The sequence below is a fragment of the Chionomys nivalis genome, chromosome 7 (genome assembly GCF_950005125.1).
Source record: "Chionomys nivalis chromosome 7, mChiNiv1.1, whole genome shotgun sequence".
Classification (NCBI taxonomy): Eukaryota; Metazoa; Chordata; class Mammalia; order Rodentia; family Cricetidae; genus Chionomys; species Chionomys nivalis.
In genome coordinates, this window is record NC_080092.1 from 97,190,882 (window position 1) to 97,212,842 (window position 21,961).

General features: G+C 48.1%; 1 protein-coding gene across 4 annotated transcripts; it reads left to right on the forward strand.

The window, feature by feature from the left end:
* The first annotated feature begins 146 nt into the window (after window positions 1–146).
* On the forward strand, window positions 147–21,745 carry Mfsd11 (major facilitator superfamily domain containing 11). 4 transcript variants are annotated; one of them, XM_057773613.1, is made up of 14 exons: window positions 147–404; window positions 501–678; window positions 1,103–1,158; window positions 5,573–5,680; window positions 6,420–6,499; window positions 6,609–6,705; window positions 8,237–8,295; window positions 8,797–8,941; window positions 12,356–12,396; window positions 14,893–14,958; window positions 16,191–16,316; window positions 18,385–18,559; window positions 19,869–20,004; window positions 20,557–21,745. In XM_057773613.1, the coding sequence occupies exons 2-14, from the start codon at window positions 583–585 to the stop codon at window positions 20,719–20,721; spliced, it is 1,350 nt and encodes a 449-aa protein (XP_057629596.1). In that variant the 5' UTR covers window positions 147–404; window positions 501–582; the 3' UTR covers window positions 20,722–21,745. The 4 variants fall into 4 exon arrangements, with proteins under 4 accessions (XP_057629596.1, XP_057629595.1, XP_057629597.1 ...); XM_057773612.1 differs by having other exon boundaries at window positions 147–678; XM_057773614.1 differs by lacking the exons at window positions 147–404; window positions 501–678 and having other exon boundaries at window positions 1,140–1,158; window positions 6,445–6,499.
* Window positions 21,746–21,961: the final 216 nt, after the last annotated feature.

Below are 21,961 nucleotides of genomic sequence, written 5' to 3' on the forward strand. Positions count from 1 at the left end.
TACCCGAGCTCCACGCGCCTTTCTGCCCAGCCCTCCGCCCCTCCTCGGTCACTGGGGTGCTCCTGTTCCCATTTGCCTCTGTGTCGCCGGCCACCTCAGATCCCCCCCCTTCCCGCCGTTCCTGTCTTTAGCTCGGGGCACTCGGGCCCACTCCTCCCACCCCCACGGGCCGAGACACGCGCTCGCCGCCGTGCGCAGGCGTATTCCCCTGCCACCAGGGACTACATTTCCCGGCGGGCGCTGCTCCTACCCTGCGGTCAGCTGACCGGTCTCGTGATCTTCTGTGAGCCAGGCCGGGAGGGCGGGCCCCAGCGGCTTGTGCTGCCCGTCCTTGCCCCTGATCCCCCTCGTTGGAACTTGGAGTTGCAGCCTTGCGGGCCCCGGGTCTCCTCTCCACTCACGGGGTGGGGAGAGCTTCCTCTAAGCCCGCGATTCCCTCCCGAGGACTGGAAATCGGCAGTCTGGCTTGCCTGGCTCTCTCATCTCGTTTCTTCCCTCAGGACTGTCAGGGGGTTCGGCTGGAGGAAGAGAGGTGACTGACTGCCCTGGGTCGCTGCTGATCCCCGACCAAGCGGAGCCAAAATGTCCCCGGAATCCAAAAAGCTTTTCAACATCGTTATTTTAGGAGTTGCCTTTATGTTTATGTTTACCGCCTTTCAAACTTGTGGAAATGTAGCGGTGAGTTGGAACTTGTCCTCTCTCCTTTGAAATGCCTATATCAGAATGCCCTCCAGTTGGTGACAATAAAGGTTGATGTCCGCTACCACGCCAAGATTGCTCCTCCTGTTTTTCAACCTACCCTTCCTTTCTTGTTCTCTATGATTTGGTTTGGTTTCATGTTAAACACTGGCGTTTATGACTCAGACGCGGCTTGGAGTTTGAATACTGGCCATAATTACTTTAATTCTTATCCGCGTTAAACGCTGAGTTTAGTGCTTGGGTGGTTGGGGCACCAAAACCCAGTGCAGGTACATCTATGTGGTTGCCGGTTCCCCGTCGGGGAGAGAGCACTGGGGATCCTAACATGTTCCGAGAAGTTAGGCTTTGCAAGGGGGAGGGAGGTGGCAAGGCGTCTTCGTTGATTATTTTATCTTCCACACAGCAAACTGTCATCAGGAGCTTAAATAGCACAGATTTTCATGGCAGTGGATATACCAGGTATTGTACCGTGTGCATGATTTGACTGTGCATGTCGTAGTCTGTCCATCTCTTTAGGAAAGCCAGCAATGAAGTGCTCTAACATCTGATTTTATTCAAATCTCTGAGAAGCTGTGATTGTGTCAAATCTGGCTCTTTTCTGACTTGAGGGCCAACCCAATAGGGCCACCCTTGTCTCCAAGGCTGTTCAAATAAATCCCCAGAATCTACTTGGTGGAAGGAGAGAATCAAAGCTTGGAGGTTGTCACGTGACTTCTACACGGGCATACACCCTTACACATAAAATTTAAAATGTGGCAGTGAAAAATGATAGACCAGGGATGGTGGTCATGCCTCGATTCCCAAAATGTGATGGTAGATTTTTTTTTTTTTAATGAGTCCAGTTTCTTTGCTAAGATGATGGAAATAAAGACAGCGTAGTGCTCCCTGTTCTGTTCAGTAAGCATGCAAGTCTGTCAGTCATTCTGATCCTAAACAGTACGGTAGTTGTTGAAACATTGGGTACTCATGGCTTTGTAATTTCATTCTTAATGTGGAACTCCTTTTGTTGTTGTTGGTTTTTCAAGACAGGGTTTCTCTCTAGCCCTGGCTGTCCTGAAACTTACCCTGCAGACCAACCAGGCTGGCCCTGAACTCAGGAGATCTGCCTCCTGAGAGCTGGGATTAAAGGCTTGCGACACCACCACCTGATCTCAGTTTGTAGTTTCTTCTTAAGCGTTTGGATTTTTATGCTGTCGAGGCCCAATTTCATAGGCAGAAGGAATGAAAACCTCACAAGTCTGTAGTCCTCTGGGTTTGTATCTGGAGATGGGCATGCAATTCTCTTCCTCTTCTCGGGTAGCCTTAGCTGCTGCCTGGCCTTCTGCTCACAGAGTAACGCAGGATAACCTTGAACTTCTGATCCTCTTGCTAATGCTGCGATTAGCCTGTAGCACCTGGTCCTGCTTCAGGGTGTCCCCCTCCCCAATAACCTACATCTAAGAATTCAGCATCTTTCAGCCCAGGGCTAGGAGAGCCTCTCTGGCTCTCACCCCGTGTAGGTAGGAAGGTGACACTGGGCCTCTGTCACCCTGGCTTTACCCACTGCTGAGATACTAGACAAATTGGACACTGGCAGGTGCCTTGTGGTTTGCTGGGTCAGAGGCCGAGCGAGGCTGGTAGCCTCAGCATTGTCTGTCTGTTCTCTAAGGATGTTCTAAGTTTGTCCTGCTGGCTCTTTCCGTCTTGTGTATAAGTAGGGCGTGCTTCTTTTTCTTTGCATTTTCAGAGAGACATTCTCACTATATAACTCTGGCTGGCCTTATTTATTTATATATTAATCTATCTATTTTATTTTTTTGAGGCAAAGATTTTGTATGTAGCCCTTGACTGGCCTTGAACTTGTTCTGTAGACCAGGTTGGACTCAAAATGACTGCTCTTAAAGTTACAGAGATCCTCTTCTGCTTCCTGAGTCCTAGGATTAACCAAATGAACCACCTCATTTAGCTCAGGGTTCTCTTTAAAACAAAACAAAACTTTATTTTTTTGCAGGGGGGCTTTTTGAGATAGTGTTTCTCTGGGTTGCCTGGACCGTCCTGGAACTACACTCTGTAGACCAGGCTGGCCTCTAACTCATCGAGATCCGCCTGCCTCTGCCTCTGGAGTGCTGGGATCAAAGGTGTGCCACCACCATCCAGCAAAAACAAAACTTTCATTTGACAAGAATCGTACTTGTTTATCTCTCGTATATGTACACTGCAGAATTGTGAAATTGAGCTATACACACACACACTTTACATTTGATTGATTTATAAACTTTAGAAAGAGAAATGAGGTCTTACCCTGTAGCCCAGGCTGGCCTAGAGCCTGTTCACACGCTGCCTCCTAAGTACTGGAATTGCAGGCAGACGTTGCTATGTCTGTGTCTGGCTGCTTTTTGTAATTTCTCTGTGCTTATAGGTTTGCTATTACCCTGTCCCCCAGTTCCAAAACTTACTTACTTTCTTTCTTTTTTTTTTTGTTTTTTGTTTTTTGAGACAGGGTTTTTCTGTAGCTTTGGAACCTGTAGACCAGGCTGACCTTGAACTCACAGAGATACACCTGCCTCAGCCTCAGTGCTGGGATTAAAGGCTTGCATCATCACAGCCCGGCTTCCAAAACTTTTTTTTTTTAAAGCGTTTTCTTCCAGACACAATTTCTTTGTGGCTGCCCTGGAATTCACTCTGTAGACTAGGCTGGCCTCTGCCTCCTGAGCGCTGGGATTAAAGGTGTGTGGCTCTACCGCTCGGCCCCAAACTCTTCATTTTAGATTTTTTCTAATTCTGGTATAGGTATCTGAGGATAAGTGGAAGTGGTTAGTACTGTCAGAACTTTGTAGTGCTGTGTCTTCTGTGTATTTTAAAGAACAAATGAAAGATTTTTTTTCCCAAGACAGGGTTTCTCTGTGTAGCTTTGGAGCCTGTCCTGGAATTCACTCTGTAAACCAGGCTATCCTCGAACTCACAGAGACCCTCCTGCCTTTGCCTCCCGAGTGCTGGGATTAAAGGTGTGCGCCACCACTATCCTGTGAAATAATACATTTATTATCTGAGCAGCTTATGGAAACCAAAGAAGTATTTATTCTGAATTTACAGATTTAAGCACTGCCTAATAAATGAAATCAGGACCCTCAAGATGGCGTTAGTGCCACTCTGTTTAAGATATGTGTAGTAAGCCAGGTAAGGTGATGTAGCCTTTAATCCCAGCACTTGGTGGGGGAATCTCTGAGTTCAAGGCTCGCCTCTACTATATAGTAAGTTCCAGTACAGCCAGAACTACCTAGAGAAGAAAAGATATATGTAGTAGGGTTCTTAGACACGCTGTATATATCTGTAATCCCAGTACTTGGGAGGCTCAAGCAGGAGAATAGTGGGTTCAAGGTCAGGCCTGGCTATCTAGTGAGATGACAACTGTCCATATAGGTGATTACATATTTATATAATGTATACATATAACCAAATTGCGTATATGTAATAGGGCTGAGGAGTAACAAAAAAAATGTTCAGGTGAGGAAAATAAATTCTAATGTAAGCAGACTCTAACTCCGCTTGTCATTTATAGCGAAGGAACGCCATTTGGCTACCAGAAGTCGTAGTGGAACAGACTGCTTGGCCTAGACCCCTGGAACAGATCTCCCCTAACGATGGTTGAACTGAGGCAACCTATTCCGTGCAGTTCTGCTTTCCATGAAGTGAGGCTGTGCAGTGATACCTTCTTTCCACAGCATCTCGGCTTTAAGAGGAAATGCCCGTAAAGTCCTTGGCACGGTGCTAATGTTAGTATTCACTGTGAAAACCAGTACCTGGAGTCGTGTTACAGGCAAACTGGCTGAAAGAAACGAGATAAAATATTTAATATAAGACAGATGTGGTGGCACATGCCTGAAATCCCAACAGTGTCGTGGGACAGACAGACAGGAGTATTGCTGCAGGTTTGAGACAAGCCAGGGATAAGATTTGGAGACCCTGAAGGCCGGGCAGTAGTGACGCACTCTTTAACCCCAGCACTTGGGAGGCAGAGGCAGGCAGATCTCTGTGAGTTCGAGGATAGCCTGGTCTACAGAGTGAATTCCAGGACAGGCACCAAAAACTATAGAGAAACCCTGTCTCAAAAATCCAAAAAAAAGATTTGGAGACCCTGTCATAACAAACAAATAAAAAGCAGCCAGTGTTCCATTGCATGCCTGTAATCCTAGCTCTTCAGAGACTGCAGCAGGATTGCCATGAGTTCAAACTCAGCCTGGGCTACTCTATGCAGTGAATTTCAAGCCAGCCAGTGCTACATAGTAGGACCCTGTCTCGACAAAAACTCTATCGATCTATCAATAACTAATATATTTATAAATATGTATTTATGTTATATAACTGAGAACTTTAATGTGATCTTTAAAGATATAAATATATATTCTGACTAAAGCCTATGAAATTTTTTACAAAGTTATAAAATTTACATGTTTTGAGTAGAATTTTACATCATCATATTTTGTGCATGAGTATATGAGTGTCCACATACCACCGTGTGAGCATGGAGGTCAAAGGACAACTTCAGGAGTTGGTTCTCCCCTTCCACAGTATGGGTTCTGGGATCAAACTCAGGTCGTCAGGCTTGACCCCAGGGACCTTTTCCTGATGAGCCCTAAGTCAAATTTTAAAAGTGAATTTTTGAGCCGGGCGGTGGTGGCGCACGCCTTTAATCCCAGCACTCGGGAGGCAGAGGCAGGTGGATCTCTGTGAGTTCGAGGCCAGCCTGGTCTACAAGAGCTAGTTCCAGGACAGGAACCAAAAAGCTACGGAGAGACCCTGTCTCGAAAATCAAAAAAAAAAAAAAAAAAAAGTGAATTTTTGAGACGTTACTTAAGGTTTTTGTTCTTTCCCCTCCTGTCCACTGTGAGAGCAGTTTGGCGATTATCTACGGCGTTTTCTCTGCTTCCAATTTGATCACTCCGTCCGTGGTCGCCATCGTAGGACCTCAGATCTCTATGTTTGTCAGTGGCCTGTTTTACAGGTGAGTGGTCCCGTTTACCCTGTGGTTGTTTAATTTAAAGCACTTCAGCCCATCTGGGAAGTCCAGTGGGGAGTGGTCCTTTCGGGGATTCGGTGCTCTGCTTCGTGCTCAGGAACACTGGACTTCTCACTGATAAGAAGCGTGTGTTAAGTTGGACCTGTGTCTGAGACAGTTTCTCTCTGTAGTCAGGGCCTGGCGATCCTCCCAGCTCGGCCTTCAGAGTTTGGTATTATCAGGTTCCCATATCTGGTGGATAGCAGCTGTTGTCTGACTGTTAGTAATTAGAATGCAAAAGTCTCTTTCTGTTAGGGTTGAAAAGAGCCTTCCATGAAGTAAGTTTCCTTTCTGTTAAGTTGGTGAGCAGATTCATGTGAAATCAAGGAATGTTCCTAGCTCGAGCTCGTCGTACGTTGAGCTCATGGCAGAAGCTGTGGCAAACCTGGGAAATGTGCACTTCCAGGCTTGAGATGGTAAAGAGCCGTCAGTGGCTTGGGTTGCAGAAGGCTCAGTGGCAGAGCACTTGTCTGTCATACGCGGAGGTCTGGGCTTGACTGCTTTTCTGGGGAGAAAAAAATCCCAAAATCAGTTCACGTTCATCCCTTTCCAAAAGCCTAAATCAAGAAAGTGCTTTCCAGTTCGAAGTTAAGGTTGCAAACCTCCAAGCTGGCCCCTGGGCGGCATGCTTAGCGTTCTGCTAATGTACTGTTTGACTGTAATGCACTGACCTGTTGTATTTTAGCATGTACATTGCCGTTTTTATCCAGCCTTTCCCATGGTCCTTCTACACGGCGTCTGTTTTCATTGGAATCGCGGCTGCTGGTGAGCATCGCCCTTTGCCTGCTTTCCTGGGGCACGGGTGCTGTTCACACGCTAGCACGGGAAGCTGCCTGACTTCACTCCTCTGATGAACTCTTGGTTTGAATTTTAGTGCTTTGGACAGCACAAGGAAATTGCCTGACAATAAATTCCGATGAGCACACAATCGGGAGAAACAGCGGGATTTTCTGGGCACTCTTACAGTCTAGGTAATAATCTTGTTGGAGCTCAGTCTGTCTTTGGGTTTCTTCATGACATCATTATCTGGCACTTTTTGTGTGGGGTACAGAGTCATACTTTGTTAATTACATAAAATGCATGGAACTATTTTACTAAAATTTAAAATTAGCTAACAAAATATTAACCTCCATATATTTTGCATCCTCTGTACTTTAGGCCTTTTGGATTATTTGTTTAATTTCATGTTATCTTCACAGAAACTTAGGAGGTATTATCTGTTTGCTACAGATGAGAAAAAAGAGCCTGAAAGTTAACCCATGTAAATATGGTTATCTGGAGCCCGTTAGCCATGTCCTTCCTGCCAAGCTGCACTGCCCAGATAGCTATTAATAAATCCACCAAGTTCAGAAGGGAGAACAGTGGTCCTGCTTCTGAACGATACAGCATGGTGGCTCTTCCTAAGGAAAGAGCAGCACCATTCGTTCTGCCTAGGACCTTTGGGGCTCACGAGTATACCTGGAAGAGGTTGGAATAGTGGCATAGACCTGTGATTCCAGCACTCAGGAGTAGAGGCAGGAAGATTGCAGCAAGTTCAAGGCCAGCCTGGAGCTCCTGGGTGGCTGTGGATAAAAGCGCTTGCTACCAGACCTACTGACTTGAGTCCCGTCCCTAGGCCCACATGGCAGGAGGAGAGAACAACCCCTCCAGCAGGCTGCCCCACTTGTGCACTGTAGCCCTGTATTGCTTCCTCCATATGCAAACAACTCAGCAGAATGCAGTTCTTAGAGAACAGAATTTTGTTTTTTCATAAGACTTAAGCTTGTCTGTTTAGTTAATAGTGGTGATTGGTGTGTGTGTGTGTGTGTGTGTGTGTGTGTGTGTGTGTGTGTGTGTCACAAGGCTGACCTTGAACAACTCCACTCTCTGTGTGATTATTTTGCTTCAAGCCTCCCAAGTAGCTGGGACTGTGGGTACACCCACCACGCCTGGTGCAGAAGTTTAGTCTTAGGGAGTTAGAGATTAAGAACTGGTGAGTGACCGTCCTCAGGAAAGTCTGCCAAACAGCTGCAGGTGGGGATTTCAGTCACAGATTTATTCGCAAAGTCCTTAAATTTTAGGATTTTAAAAGTAGCATAAGTTTGTTTCCAGTTTTCTCCGAGAGTCCCAGTAAGTCACAAGTGTCAGAGTGAGTCAAGTTCCTTAGGGCGGTGCAGAGTCAGCTTGCTGTCGCCTGCATCTGAGTCAGCTGACGGCTCAGAAGTCAGGTGGTATTGACACTCTAAGTGAGCTAGGGCATGCAGGTTCTTTACAAAATCACCCCCCCACACACACTATCCTCTTTCCCCCCTTGAAATAACGCAGGTGATGTTTGACAAGTCCTAAGTTTGAGCTGGGCACAGTTGCCCACGTCTTTAATGGCAGCACTGGGAGGCAGAGGCAGGTAGACCTCTGGGTTCCAGGCCAGCCAGAGACCCTGTTTCAAATAAATAAAAAAGAAATCTTAACCCACTCCAAGAATTGCAGTGATTCCCCACCATCTTCTCCTTTTCTTCCCCACAGCTTGTTCTTTGGAAATCTCTACATATATTTTGCCTGGCAAGGGAAGACTCAGATTTCAGGTTGGTTTTACTCACCTTGTTTTATTGTTATGGTTTTGAAAGAGGAGCAGCAAGCAGTCCTACAGAAATGCCCATCACCACAGTGAACTTTAGCACCCTGAGGTTCCTCCAGATAATCTGATTTTTCAAAAGCTTTTGCCTCACATTTATTAAGTGAAGGTCAGAGTGCAAGGCTATGCTTTGCGGGGCGCCTCCAAGTAAGTGGGAAGGTCGTGCTGAGTGTGCGCGGGCTAGCCAGGCTCCCAAGGGTTTGTGAGTGTTCCAAGGTTGGGTCTGTGCCTTCCTTCAGTGAGCCGGCTATGTTCTTGTGCTGTTTTCTTTGGCTTGTTAGTATTTCACTAGCTGAAAGATGAAGGTGGGCGTGGCTATTTCTTCTTAAATTTCTACTGGCGCCTTAAAAATGTCTTGAGGGAGTGTTGGGCTGCTTGGCGACAACCAGTGGGCGTGGCGCTAACTGGCATTGCTTCACCGGTGCTGTCCACTCTCTCCTCTTGTCCCTAGAAAACGACCGGAGGACGGTGTTCATTGCCCTGACGGTGATAAGCCTCGTGGGGACAGTTCTGTTCTTTCTCATACGGAAACCAGACCCTGAGAATGTCTTTGGAGAAGAAGAGTCTTGCGATGACCAGGACATGGAAGCCCCTGAGTAAGACACCTGGGACATTCTTCTTCGTGTTAGAGTAGATTGTGAGGACCTGGGGTCTAGGGACATTAGACTGTTTATCACAGCTAACAACATGGTGCTCCCTGACAGACAGACATGGGGGGATTCAAGCAGAGATGAAGGCGAGCCTTGGAGGACAGAGAAGGGAAAGACTGGAAGAGAGGCCATGAAAGGTTCCCCGGAGATTTAAGTCCTTCCACAGCTGCGGGTGACCCTCACAGAAGCAAAAATCATGTCGTGTTTTTAGGCCACGGTTTCCCACTCTGGTCAGCAGTCTCTCCATGCAAGGCCGGGCAGACACCTTCAGTCCCGTGCAGTGGTCCAGCTCGCCAGCTCCCTAGGGCTGTGCTTGGGGCGAGTGGCAAAGAAAGCCCCTGCGGTTCTCAAGGGCTAGGGAATTTCCAGTACTGTAATTACCTGAGCACAGTTCTTTCTGATTTTGAGTTGGGTTCTCACTACATAGCTTAGGCTAGCGTGGGCTCGAGATCCTCCTGCATCAGCCTTCTGCTGCTGGGATCACAAGTGAGGGCCAGCACACCTCGTCACCTCAGCGAATCTCAGTAGTGACATTATTTCAGGTATGGAAGGTCACCAAGCATCGTGGCACATGGCTGTAATCCCGGCACTTGGGGGCTGGAGGCAGGAGGATTAGGAATTGAAGGTTACTTTGTACTGCGCATCAAGTTCAAAGCCATCCTGGGCTACATAACACTTGTTTCAAAAGCCATACAAACCAAAAATCATAGGTGATTTGTCTGCAGTGTCATTTAGATTCAAGGGGGTGGGAATTAAAGACTTGACAAAATATGGAGATTTTTCTTACATCTTTTTTTTTTTTAATTTATTTATTATATATGCAGTGTTCTGTCTGTCTGCATGCTTGCTGGCCAGAAGAGGGCACCAGATCTCATTACAGATGGTTGTGAGCCACCTTGTGGTTGCTGGGAATTAAACTCAGGACCTCTGGAAGAGCTCTCAACCTCTGAGCCATTTCTCCAACCCACATCTTTTTATTCATTGTTAAAACTTTTGCACTGAGCATTCTATGTTGCCTTATTTATCCATCTTTCTATCTGTCTGTCTGCCTATCTTTTTTTTTTTTTTTGAGACAGGGTATCACTATGTAGTCCTGGCTGTCCTGGAACTTGCTGTGTAGACCAGGCTGGCTTCTAACTCAGAGACTGAACTGCCTTTGCCTCCCTAGTGCTGGGATTAAATTAAAGGTGTGCGCCACTGTGCCCTGCTTCTGCATTACCTTTTTAATAAACAAGCAACGCATAAAACTGAATTTGAAAGCTTGCACTGAGGGACCGGAGAGATGGCTCAGTGGTTAAGAGCGTTCACTGCTCTTCCACAGGATCCAAGCTCAATTCCCAGCACCCACATGGCAGCTCACAACTGTAGCTCCAGTTCCAGGGAACCCCACACCCATGGCAAAACTCCAGTGCACATTAAAGAAAAAGAAAACTTACTGAGAGTATTTAAAGTGATGGAGAGTCGTCCTTGGGCTGAGGATGTGTTACATACACACAGTCGCGCGCCTCTTGATGGGTCTGTTAGTGATGGACTGCTGTATGATGGGTTCCTGTTAGTGACGGGCTGCTGTGTGATTGTGAGCCGTAAGATGCTGTCTCCTAACACAGCTGATGTACTGTGAGCTGAGAGCGCGCCCTGGGATCGGGTTCTCAGTGCTGTGTCATAGCATTAGTCAGCAGATTGGAGAGGAACGCGGGGCACCTGAGGTAAAGCGTAGTTCTCGGGAGGGTTGCTTGGCCTGATCAGCGTTCTCTCATCCTGAACTTCTGCACCTTTGTTTGGCAAAGAGTGCTGACCGTGTGCCAGCCCTAGCAGAGGGCAAGCCTCTGCTCTTACTGGGCTTAGTTTCATCGGTGGTAGAAGTCATACACCTGTAAGGGGTCCCCAGACTGTCCCAACCGCGGGACCCGGGGCAGTCATGTTTTTATCTTTATGTTGGGAGATCTTTACTAATTTTATTTTTAAATTTTAAAAAAAAAGTGTTGTATTTCATGTGTATGGAGGTGTTGCCTATATGTGTATCTGTACCACCTTTGTGCCCAGCGCCCTTAGAGGCCAGAGAGGGCATTGGTTCTTCTGGAATTGGAGTTATACATGGCTGTGAATCACCGTGTGGATACAGGGACTAGAGCCTGGGTCCTCTGGGAGAGCAACCGCTGGTCTTAGCCACCAAGTCATCTGTTCAGCCCTTTGCTTTTAATTATTAATACATTTATTTGTGTGTATGTGTATCTATGTAGGCAGTTGTGTATCATGATATAGGACATACGTGTCAGAGGACACTTTCGGGAGTCAGTTCTTTCTGCCATTGTCTGTACCACAGATTCCGGTTGTTAGGCTTGGTGTTGAGTGCTGTTACCCACTGAGCCATCTCGCCAGCCCCAGATAGTCATGATTTTAAAGAATTTGAATGATGAAAGGCTTCCTGTCTACATGAGAAGAGTAGTGGGAAATGATTTCTCATATTCTCTCTGACAGTTTGGAAATAGCAAGATTAAGAATATGTGTCTGGCCGGGCAGTGGTGGCTCACGCCTTTAATCCCAGCACTCGGGAGGCAGAGGCAGGCGGATCTCTGTGAGTTCGAGGCCAGCCTGGTCTACAAGAGCTAGTTCCAGGACAGGAACCAAAAGCTACGGAGAAACCCTGTCTCAAAAAATCCAAAAAAAAAAAAAAAAAAAAAAAAGAGTATGTGTCTGGGCTGGGGTAGAGGTTGGCGTGTGTGCACAAAGCCTGGATCTGACCCTAGTTGTGAGCGAGACCTTTCAAGGGTGAACAATACTTGTTTATACAAAAGCAGCAAAGTATTAAAGTATTTCTGTCTCACCCCAGTATCATTTTCCAAAAGGAGACAGATGATTGTGTGTGTAAGTTCGTTAGGAGACAGATGAGTGTGTGTGTGAGTTCGTTAGGAGACAGATGAGTGTGTGTGTGAGTTCGTTAGGAGACAGATGAGTGTGTGTGTGAGTTCGTTAGGAGACAGATGAGTGTGTGTGTGTGTGTAAGTTCGTTAGGAGACAGTCCTGTTCTGTTGTTCAGAATGAGGAGGTTCCGGGAATCGTGATGAGCAGCCTGAAGACCAGGGCCAAGATGGGGCCCTCATAACAGAAAACACTGACAGTCACTGGTCACCACATAGAACAGAGGTGTGGTTTGGTTTGAGACAGGGTCTCACTGTGTAACTGTTACTGGCCTGGATTCCCCAAGATCCCCGTGCCTGTGACTCTGAAGCAGTGAAATTAAGGGAGTGTGCCATCAAACCCAGCTGAGGCCATAGATTTACAAGTCTAGACGGGAGCGGGGTGGCCACTTTGTTCTCTTTGTGGTTTCCAGGGGGAAACAGTCTTATTTTATCTTCCCAGGTCTGCCCAGAACAACGTGACAAAGGCAGTAGATGCGTTTAGTAAGTATTCTCTGTCTGAAATGCGGAGCTGTTGGCAATACCTCCAGCATTTGCCACCCCTTTCCCGGGTGACTCTGGGTTGATGTCCCCAGTGTCTTCCGTCTTCCAGGTATACGCTTCTAGAATATATCATCTTTCCACCAGTGTCTCTGTAACATGGGGCTATGAGGGGTGAATGACGCTGCTGCCCACCTAAGGAGGTGGGGCGGGGGTGCCGGGGAGAGGCTTCAGGTGTAGGGACTCTGTTGACATTGGAGTTGAGAGCAAACCACAGGCTGCATCTTGGAGCAGAGCCATGACTCTGGGGGCTGGTAAGAGCAGCCACACTTGCTCACTGAGCCTTTTCCTCGGGCCGCAGACTCTGGTAAACTTTTTGTTTGGTACCTTGCTGCCATGCTCACCAGTGTTCTGAGGTTCCGTAGTAGGCAGTGGTTAACACTTCTGTTCCAAAGAAGAAAGCTGGGGTTTCCAGGATCTGGACGAGTCCACTCAGAGCTGTTCACAAGTAACCCAACAGCTCTTGGGTCACAGAGGAAGTTTTATCTGATGGTCGTAAGATGGGGATGGGAGTACTCCTTGCTCCTAAGATTCGGAGTGGGCAGCTTAGTGGTTAGCAACTGGGACCATGTGATTATCAGTGTCCAGGCTGGAACTTTTACAAACAAGTGCCATCTTACTGACTGGACAGCAGGCTGTCAGGAAGTTCCACCAAAAGTCAACCAGATGGCCAGTGGGTGGCTGGAGTGGATTTGAGCCTGGGCAAACTCAACAGGCAAAGTCAGTGATTCACATGGAGTCGAGAATTCCCTCAGACTCAGGCAGACTTCTGACACTCCAGCTTCTGCCCAGTATAGACGGAAGTTTCTGTCCCACCCGGTCCCGCAGCCCTTCAGTCCCAAAGAAACACACAGGGGCTTACATTAGTTATAAACTGTTTGGCCTATTAGCTCAGGCATATTATTAACTAGCTCTTACAACTTAAATTAACCCATAATTCTTGTCTATGTTTAGCCATGTGGCTTGGTACCTATTCTCACTGAGGCATTCTCATTGTCTGGCTGGTGACTGATTCTCTGCCTTTCCTCTTTCCAGAATTTTCCTAGTCTGGTTGCCCCACCTATACTTCCTGCTTGGCTACTGGCCAGTCAGCGTTTTATTAAACCTATATGAGTGACAAATCTTTACAAAGTGTACAAGAGCATTGGCCCACAACCTCTCAGCTTCTCTGCTTCCCAGGAGAGACCCTTGCTAAGGCAGTTACTCCCCGTGGGAGCAGTCTGCTGTAGGCCATCAGCTCTCAGGACTTGCCAGTGCCTGTGGCCCGTGGGGATTTTGAGTTGTTAAGTCCCTTTTGTCAGAGTGGAAATTCTTGATCTCATCAGCTGTGGCGTGGCTCAGATGGCACAAGGCCTGTTTTTAGGAAGGACCTCGGACATGGGTGCTCTGTCATTAGAGCTGTTTAACCTGCGTTTCAGAGATGCATTCATAATTACAAACTGGGGTTTGGCGCTAAGTAAATAGGTTATAGCGAGGTTCCCTGACTAAAATGCGAGGTTGCCGCCATTGGGACTCTGGCTTTCCAGTGTGGGGCCTTGGAACTTGTCTGCCAGAAGATCCACTATGGTCAGGGTCAGAGGACTAAAATGAAACTCACAGAAGCAGCAATTTAGCAACTGTTTTGTTTTGTTTTGTTTAACAGTGATTTTCACTGTGTAGCTCAGGCTTGCTTGAAACCTATGGATCCTTCCATTTGGGCTCTGTAATTCCAATACTTGAGGGACAAGGGGGTCAGCTGTCATCCTCAGCTACTGAGGAGTTCAAGGCTAGCCTGAGATTCTGCCTAAAATAAATAAGTGGGAAATTCAGATGAAACTTGGCAGGCATGGCAACCTAGGTCTGTAAGCCTGACGCTCAAGACAATGACAGGAGGGCTGACTTGAGGTGACCCCTAGACTGCACAGGAAGTTCCACGGTAGCCTGCGCCAGCATGAGCCCGTCTTGGGTGGTAGGCATTTTTAGAAATGTATTCTCCCCCGTAGGTCTCCTCCACACTGCTCCGTGCAGAGGCAGACATCAAGCTGTCTGCAAACCCTAGGGCAGGGAAGCCCTGGTCTACAGTCTGTCTCTGTGGGTCAGGACACTCCAGGTGGTTCTGACCCAGGTGCTCTGCTCACTGACTCCGTGTAGCCCGTCTGTAGTGTCTGCTCAAGTGTTTTATTTCTCGTGTTGCTCTGGTTTCTTTCCCCTCCCCTCCGGTTATTAAGAGCTAAAAACACATTGAGGACAGTGTGTCTCCAGAACATAGTTAAGCCCTTGAAATAAGCATTCTATTTACAGGGCAGACTTAGTTCATGCCTCATGCATTTTAATCTGAAAATTTAGGTTCTTTGTTTACTGGCTTCAGTGATGAGAAGAATGTTCTGGCTGAAGGAAATGGTTTTTAAAACTTTTGGCTCCCAATTAAAATCTAAGTCTGTCCAATTTTTCTCCTTCCAGAAAAGTCTCTGAAGTTGTGTGTCACCAAGGAGATGCTCCTTCTGAGCATTACGACTGCCTACACAGGTACAGCCGCTCTTTCTGCTCTGTCGCTGTCTTCTGACTAAAACAATAGCTCGGTATTGCTTCTCCTGCTCTGACTGCCCAATGCTAGCCTGCGACACCTCCTGAGGCGGCTCGCAGAGGGCGGTGGTGGCCAGAGCCTCTGAGACAGTTTTGTTTACATGTCCGGTACCTTCCTGGTGTCTGATGGAAGACTGAATCATATTCTGTCAGTCAGTCTTCCCCTTCCTGTAGCATCAGGACTCGGCATAGCTCTCCGAGTGACCTCCTCCCTCCTTGTGATTGACAGGAGAGCCAGACGGCATAGTGGCTAAAGGCCCTTGTATCACTTCTGCTTCGCTCTGTTGGTGACAGCCAATCACAGGGCCAGCCCTAATTCAGTGTGAGAGGATCAGAAAAGAAAGAGAAAAAGAAAAAAGAAGTTGAGGTTTGACTGGGGATGTAATTGCATAATTAAGTGGCCTAGCATTTGCCTAGCAAGTTCAGGACCGTGGGTTGGATCTCTACCATGGGGTGGGAGTGGAGGGCAACCCCAAAACAGGCTGGAAAGGTGGGTTGGCGGTATCGAGCATTTGTTGCTCTTCTAGGGGTCAGGTTTGGTTCTCAGCACCCACATGTAAGTCCAGGTCTAGTGGATCCAACACCCTCTTCTGGCCTCTCTGGACACTGCACACAAGGGTGCATAGGCATTCCTACAGGCAAAATACCATACACATAAAAATAAAGTAAATCTTAAAAAAAAAAAAACCCAAACAAAAAACAAAACCAGTCTGAGCCTGATGTCATGGCACCTACTGGCAGAAAGATGCAAGTTCCAGGCCAACCTTAGCTACATAGTGAAACCTTGTCTCAAAGCATCTACAAACCACACTGATTTACAGTTTGGCGCCTAGGAAACCAGCGCAGGTGTCAGCACTGTCAGGTTCTGGGGAGGGTTCTTCTAGCTGTCCCCCCGCTGTGTGGTCACGGGGCTGGCAGAGAGCAGGAAACAAGCACCCATCCTCTGGGCCCATCACCTGAGGCTGTGCCTACAAAGCTACTGTGTGGGGAGCTGAGTTTCAGGTAGGCTTTCGGAGAGCACTGTCATTTACACAGAATAAAGCTGCCCACCTGGAATGCATTTTAGTCTCTGAGTTTTGGTTTCTGTGTCGAGGTCAGCTACTGGGTGCAGGCAGAAGTCAGGAAAGGAGACCGCAGCTGTGGAACTGGTTAAAGCTGGTTTTCTCTCCCCTGAGGTCTGGAGCTGACGTTCTTCTCAGGGGTGTACGGGACCTGTATTGGGGCTGTAAACAAATTTGGGACAGAAGAGAAAAGCCTCATTGGACTCTCTGGAATTTTCATCGGCATTGGAGAAATTTTAGGTAGGTTGGTTTTCATTTTTCTTTTTACTTTAAAAACCTTTTATTCTCTGGGTAGTGGTGGCACACACCTTTAATTCCAGCACTTGAGAGGCAGAGGCAGATGGAGGTTACAGCGCGGTCAGCTGTTCCAGTTCTGGTTCTGCAAGGTACTTCAAAGAACTCCTCATTGCTGGAGGGGACAGTCTGGCTCTCCCTGAAAGCTCATCACTCCTGCTCGGGGTGATGTCACCATAGGGAACTGGTGGGGAGATGGGTGGCTGGAGACCCTGCCGGCACCTTTGTGGGGTCGGAATAGGACACTGACAGTGAGGTACCTCAGGACTTGTAGGTTTGTACTTTCAGTCTCAAAGTGGGGTGAGACAGGCTGGATACCATCCATTCTCACAGACTCTTCGTGGTTAACATTTGTGCAGCACTAAGTCAGAGAGGACCCTGAGGGCAGGACAGCAGAGACCGCCAGAAAGTGAAGGTGGGGCTAGGCTTTCCCCTGCCTTCAGTTCCTGTGGGCACCCGTGAGTCAGCGCTGTCAGCAGAAGCCCTTCCTAAGTGCCTGTGGCAGCCCCGCAGGTTACCCCCACTTCAGACTAGCCCAGCCCGGTGGTCCCTGAGCCACCCTACCTCATTTGACTTCAAATGCAGGGTTAGAGAGAACTCACAGATACGGGAAATGCTGCGTGCTCTTCATTAAGAAGAATGCGGCGCCGGGCCGTGGTGGCGCACGTCTTTAATCCTAGCACTCGGGAGGCAGAGGCAGGCGGATCTCTGTGAGTTCGAGGCCAGCGTGGTCTACAGAGCTAGTTCCAGGACAGGCTCCAAAGCCACAGAGAAACCCTGTCTCAAAAAACCAAAAAAGAAGAAGAGGAATAATAATAATAATGCAGGTTAGCAGGTGCTAGGGACCCCAAGCTGTTTTCCAGAGGGCCTGTTAGCCGTGAGGGCACAGGGGCTGGAATAGAGTGTGGCATCTCATTGTGTGTGATCAGATCCCAGATCAAGGTAATGTGCACTTCATCACCTCGAGTATTTATCATTGCTTGTGTTATGAAACTTTCCAAATCCTTTCTACTACCTCTTTTGCAACCTACAGATAATTGTCATTAACCATAGTTACCCCCCACTGTGCTACAGAATATTACTTTTGCCGGGCAGTGGTGGCGCACGCCTTTAATCCCAGCACTTGGGAGGCAGAGGCAGGTGGATCTCTGTGAGTTCGAGACCAGCCTGGTCTACAGAGCTAGTTCCAGGAAAGGCTCCAAAGCTACAGAGAAACCCTGTCTCGAAAAACCAAACAAACAAAAAAAAAAAAAACCAAAAACAGAATATTACTTTTTTTTCTTCTTTTTTTCTGAGATGACCTTGCTGCTATGTAGCTGTTGGCTGACCTGGAACTCACTATGTAGCATAGGCTAGCCTCGATTAAAAGCATGCACCACCACTGCCCAGCTTACATTTAAAAACTGCCAAGTTTTTAAATTTCTTTTTATGGTCAGAATTAAACCTGGAGTCTTCACTCCACCACTGAGCTCACTGCTTACCCCGCTCATTTTTAAAACTCTGAGACAGAATCTGACAGAGTTGCCCAGGCTGTCTTTGAACTCACTGTAGTTGAGGCAGGCCTTGCATGTTTCCTCCTTCCCCCTTAGTCCCCTGTCATGACAGCAGCCTTGGCACTCACCCTCCTGAAAGCCTTCCTTGCCCCTCCGTGCGCTTCTGGCACTCTGCAGCCTCTTGGTGACTGCTGCTAGGCATGGCTCCTGGATGAGCTTTGTGGCCTGCGTCCCTAATCCCACACTGGGGAGGTGGAGGCGGAAGCAGCAGCCCTAGGTCTAGGCTACCTGAGACGTGGTCTCAGAACAACTGTAGTTGGTGAGCTGTGCCCTTTGATTCTCTGATTAGCAAATGCAGAGGAAGTTGTTCTAGATACTGTAACTCTGCCGCTTGACTTTGGAGGCTGTTTGGGGCAGGTATTGGACAGCTAAGAGTTCATTCCCTGGCCCCTCAGTCTAACCCATGACTGGTTCTGTGATGGGTGGAGACCTTTGAAGCGTTCTTGTGTCTTAATCTCCAGGTGGAAGCCTCTTCGGTCTGCTGAGCAAGAATAATCGCTTTGGCAGAAATCCAGTCGTGCTGCTGGGCACCCTGGTGCACTTTGTAGCCTTTTACTTGATCTTTCTCAACATGCCTGGAGATGCGCCCATTGCCCCCGTGGAAGGAACTGACAGCAGCGCCTACATCACACCCAGGTAGAGTGGCCGCCATTTTCTGAATGGCTCAGGGTAGGCAGGAGGAGTGAATGGCTGGAGGTTTGGAAGTGGAGCGCTAGCCCTCCTCAGGGTCTGCCAACTTTCTGAGGTCATCGCAGCCAGGAGGAGTTGAGCAGGGACCCAAGGCAGTTTTGCAGTGGTTGCTCTTAACCTGCGGGAGCCTCCCTTGCTCTGTGCAGGAGTGCAAAGAGTCTGATGAGAATGCTGTTCTCTGCTGTTTGAGCAGTGAGCTGGGCCGTGTTAGAGAAGGGCAAAGAGGAACTCAGACTGCGACGCCCACCCGAGCGGCCTGCTTTTGCTTTGACTTGTGATTCATTATGGATGCAGTGTCTGTGGAGAAAGGCATAATCCAAGGGAGCCTAGCCCAAGGACAGTATTTGTTTTGCAGAGAGTGGACCAGAGTTTGCTGGACGGCAAAGGTCTGTGCATTTAAGCATAATTTCCTACTGTACGATTTCTAGTAGGTGGGCTGAATTCGTAACACTGTTGAGTATGAAATGTTGGCCTGGAGTTTGGAAGACCCCAGGTTTAATTCCCACTACCATAGAAAAGGTCTTAGAAAAGTTGGTATTTATTTGTTCTTTCTTGGGTTACGTGTGCACACTCGGGACCTTAGCTCTGGGGAGGAGACAAGTACAAACTTCTTTTGTTGGGAGCAGTGTTTCTGTATTCTGGTGGACTAAATATTGGTGCTACACATTAAATTTATTTTAGAGATTCATTTTTATTTCATCTTTTTTATTTTATTTGTTTTTTTGAGACAGGGTAAAGGCCCTGCATAATTCTGACTGTCCTGGAACTCACTATGTAGACCAGGATAGCCTTGGACGCCCAGAGGTCCGCCTGACTCTGCCTCCTGAGTTCTGGGATTAAAAGCATGTGCCTGGCATATTTTTTATTTAAATTCTATGTATATGTGGGAGGGCAGTGCATATTTAAGTTCAGGTGCCCATGGAGTTCAAAAGAGGGCCTCAGGGGCTGGAGAGATGGCTCAGTGGTTAAGAGCACTGGCTGCTCTTCCAGAAGTCTTGAGTTCAATTCCCAGCAACCACATGGTGGCTCACAACCATCTGTAATGAGATCTGGTGCCCTCCTCTGGCGTGTGGGCATACATGGAGGGAGAATGTTGTATACATAATAAATAAATATTTTAAAAAATAAGAGGGCCTCAGATCCTGGTGCTGGAGTGGCCAATGGTGGTAAGTCATTGGAAGTGGGTTTTGGGAGGCAGACTCCAGCCCTTTGTCGAAGCCGCACGCCCTAACCTGTGGGTCTGTCTTCTCCTCAGCAAAGAAGTTGCCATTCTCTGCAGTTTTCTGCTGGGCCTGGGAGACAGCTGCTTCAACACCCAACTGCTTAGCATTTTGGGTTTTCTCTACTCAGAAGACAGTGCACCAGCCTTCGCCGTCTTTAAGTTTGTCCAGGTAACCTCTGGATCACCCTGCAGTTCTGCCCCTTCACTCGTCGGTCACTCCTCCCCTGGGTTTAAGTGAACGTTGGCCATTACAAAGAGGATTGTAAGGTGCAGGGACCTTGTTTGGGTGAGAGTTGTTTTGTTTTGTTTTTCAAGACAGGGTTTCTCTGTAACAGTCCTGGCTGCCCTGGCTGTCCTGTAGACCAGGCTGGCCTTGAACTCACAGAGACCCACCTGCCTCTGCCTCTTGAATGCTGGTGTTTAAGGCATGCGCCACTATGCCCAGCTGATTTTGATTCTGGTCTCTGCACGCAGGTGAAAGACCTCCCCTCCTTGGGTACCGGGTTCCATTCTCTCATCACAGACTCTACCTCTCCTGTGTACTTTATCGTGTTACTGTAGCTCCCACAGCTTACTTGGGGTACAGTTGTGAACTGTGACCAGTGAAGTCCGTCTCCATGGGCACCTGCCCGTCACAGGTGTCCTTTGGGGCAGAAGCAGCAGGCTGACTGGAGCTGCTGAGGCCCTGGCCCCACGTGCTGATTTACCTTTCTCGTTCCAGTCCATCTGCGCGGCTGTGGCTTTCTTCTACAGCAACTACCTCCTCCTCCACTGGCAGCTCCTGGTCATGGTGATATTTGGGTTTTTTGGAACCATCTCATTCTTCGCCGTGGAGTGGGATGCTGCTGCCATTGTGGCCCGAGGCTCTGACTACCGAAGTATTTGATGAGGCCCATGTCTCCAGGAAGCACAGCTGGTCACACCGCAGAGCTGGTTCAAGTGGCTGCCTGTCGGTGTCGAAACTGTTGGGTGATGCTGAGTGTGAAAAGGGAAAGAACGCTGTCAGTCGGGCGGATGCCAGCGGTTTAAAGCTGGAGGGCTGAAGGAATCCTGTCAGTTACAGCCCTCCCGAGGTGTTTGTCCAACCACTGTCCTTGGATCCTTACAGTCACGTCTCCCTCATCCTCGTTCTCCTGGGAAGATCCTGCCTTGGTTGTCACGTGTCGCTCAGGATTCTTGTGGCTGTGGAGTGTGTTCACTGCCTAGGAACAGGAAGCAGGTGCCACTCCACATGTGGATCTGGGACTGACTTCCAGTTAGAGAGTGAGGATGTGAGACACAGCTGTTTGAGATAGAGTCTCACTGTGTAGCCCAGGCTGGCCTTGGACTTGTAGCCCTCCCCTGCCTCCAGTGTTGGGATTATAGAGCGTGCCCAGCACATGATTTAAAATGCACCCGACTTTTTGACATAGGATCTTTTTTTTCTTTTTTTGGTTTTTTGAGACAGGGTTACTCTGTAGCTTTGGAGCCTGTCCTGGAACTAACTCTTGTAGACCAGGCTGGCCTCAAACTCACAGAGATCCACCTGCCTCTGCCTCCTGAGTGCTGGAATTAAAGGTGTGCGCCACCACTGCCCAGCTTGACATAGGATCTTGATATTCAGCCCTTGCTGGCCTGGACTTTGTACACCGACAATACTCCTGCCTTCGTCTCTAGATTGCTGGGGTGGTGAGAATATGTCACTGCACACACTCGGCATGAGACTTTAGCTTCTCTTGAAATGCTTTGTTGCACAGGTCCCCTTACCCTGCCATTCCTAGCAAGGAGTGGCCAGTTACATGTTCTGAAACGAAGTAAAGACTCTGCCATTTGTCAATCACAAAAGCAGTAAAGAGAAGTGAAGAATATTTACTGGGGGACTTTTGCTATGGTCTTCCTGACAATTACAATAAATAAAAACCCTTCCTCCTAGTGCATCCGAGAGAATGTTTGAGTACCGTTGACTGCCTTTCATAAGAGCTGACGCTTTTACAACTGAGATATTAAATAGGCTTCCAGATGTGGTCTTACTGTGTGCTCCAGGTCGGCCTCCAACTCTTGCCCTTCCAGCCTCAACATCTGGCTCAAACTCACCAACTTAGTGTGTGGGGTGTAGTATGCATTAGGTTGAATAACCATCACTGTAT